At 63.2% G+C, this 1,939-nt stretch overlaps 1 protein-coding gene across 1 annotated transcript in view; it reads right to left on the reverse strand.

Annotated features, from left to right (window-relative positions):
* Positions 1–1,811, reverse strand: part of LOC113209210 (uncharacterized) — a 4,850-nt gene extending 3,039 nt beyond the window's left edge. The window contains exons 1-2 of the mRNA XM_026426624.2: positions 1,512–1,811; positions 157–412 (exon numbers count right to left, since the gene is read on the reverse strand). Of these exons, the coding sequence (XP_026282409.1) occupies positions 157–412; positions 1,512–1,721 (466 nt within the window). The 5' untranslated portion in view covers positions 1,722–1,811. The remainder of the gene's footprint in view (positions 1–156; positions 413–1,511) is intronic.
* Positions 1,812–1,939: the final 128 nt, after the last annotated feature.

Below are 1,939 nucleotides of genomic sequence, written 5' to 3' on the forward strand. Positions count from 1 at the left end.
TCTCTCTCTCTCTCTCCCTCCCTCTCTCTCTCTCTCTCTGTCTCACGCTCTGGACCCTTTTCTGATCTCATCCGGCAGGAGCGTGTCCCGGAGGCTGACTTTCACGCCCTGCTCTGTTGTCACGGTGACGCAATTCACACAGGAAGAGATACTCACACTCATCGAGGGAGCGACGGATGTCGGAGATGGCGCTGTCGGGGACCTTGAGCTGCAGGGTGCGGGACTCGAGGAAGCGGGCCACCCTGTCGACGAGGAGGGTCTCGACCTGGGAGTCGCGCTCGGCGGCGTCCTGGGGCAGAGAGTTGTCGAGCTCGTCCTCGCTGAGGGCGCGTCCGGACAGTTCCCGGGCGGCCTCTCCGCTCTGCACCAGGGCGACGCCGTCAGCCAGGGGGATGTCGCCGGCCTTGCGGACCTGAACAGAGAAAACAACAGGGTCAATAACTCCACCAACAACAGAAAGACGCCGTGATTCTCAACTTTGCCCCGGCGTACGTAACCAGCCGTGCGGCGCCGTGCGGTTACGCCAGACGATCGGCGCGGCAAAACCTTTCGGCACGAGAGTCAGTCCATTCAGCCGTTCGTCTCGAAAAGCCCGTTTACCGCCTCGCCTCGCGCCACTCCGCGCCGCCGCCGTGATCCTGACCTTCCCCGCCGCCGCCGCCACGGCCAAGTTCAATTCTGATCGCGTGCGCACCACATTTACATCACCGGGCGCTGCTCCACCCGTGCGTCTGTCCCCAGCGCGTCCTGCACGGGGGGGGGGGGGGGGGACGAGGAGGAGGCGAGAGCGACGGCGGCGGTGGACCTCATCGTCTAACGGGACAGTTAATCTCACGGAGAGTAGGGCGGTGGCATTCCTAGACCAAACCTATCAAACAGCGACCCGCGCACCGGCCCAAAGGGGCGAGGTGCGTCCAGGCAGCCGGCCAGGCAGCCAGGCAGGCACGCCAATCATGACTGGGTCAGCGGAACTGGACGGGCAGCCCGCTGCCGTGCTCCACATGCATGGAGAAGCAGGAGCAACGAGACCGCGAACGGGAGAGAGAGGAGGGAGAAGCTATCCTGTCGGCAGGAAACGTGATCGCGGGAAAAAGAGAAAGACGGAGGAGAAGGGGGCAAAAAAAAAATGAAACAAAGATCTCATCGCGAGCGGCTATCGAGAGCCGGCAGGCGCGGCGGGGGGTCAATTTGGAACAGCCGGGATGAGATGACAGGCGATAGGATGCTGGGGCAAGAAACTAAACGGTTCGAAGCGGCGGCGCGAGTCGTGATGGAGATGCTGGGAGATGGGGCCGGCGGCGGCTGCTGCCAGGGCGGCTGCCAGGGCACAGACTTCTGGCTTGGGCACTTTGAACACGCACGGCACAGTAATATCCAGAGGGTCGAAGGCGGCGGCGGCGGTGGGCAGGTAATCCATTTTTGGTCCACTTGATCACTTTTCTGGTCACTTTTCGGCGTCACAACTTTCGGCGTCACACTTTCAGTCACTTTCTGCTCCGGTCGGTACTTACCGCGCGGTCGACGAAGGTGAGGGCGCGCATCTTCATGCAGAAGAACATGTCCTTGTCGCCGCACTCCTGGAGGAAGCGGTAGACCTTTTCGACGCCATCCTCGATGAGGGATCCGTTGTCCTGGGGCTTGGCGGGGTTGGGCTCCTCGGCGGGAGCGGCGAGGGCCACCGCCACGAGGGCTGCCAGGAGTAATAGTGACTTGTTCACCATCTTGCTCTCACTCACACTCACGCACACACACACACTCTCTCTCTCTCCCGGACGACGGACCACTGTGTTCTCGGGTCAACGAGTGACTGTGATTACCAAAGTGCCGGCCGTGTCTTTTATCGTATTCTGGGCCCCGGAGGAGGGGTGGGGCCGCTGGGCCGGCCGGGCCCGAGCACGCCGGGCGGAGCCGGGCCGGCCAGGACCCGGCCGGGGGCAGG

This window comes from Frankliniella occidentalis, unplaced genomic scaffold (genome assembly GCF_000697945.3).
Source record: "Frankliniella occidentalis isolate FOCC.00 unplaced genomic scaffold, Focc_3.1 Scaffold2411, whole genome shotgun sequence".
NCBI lineage: Eukaryota > Metazoa > Arthropoda > Insecta > Thysanoptera > Thripidae > Frankliniella > Frankliniella occidentalis.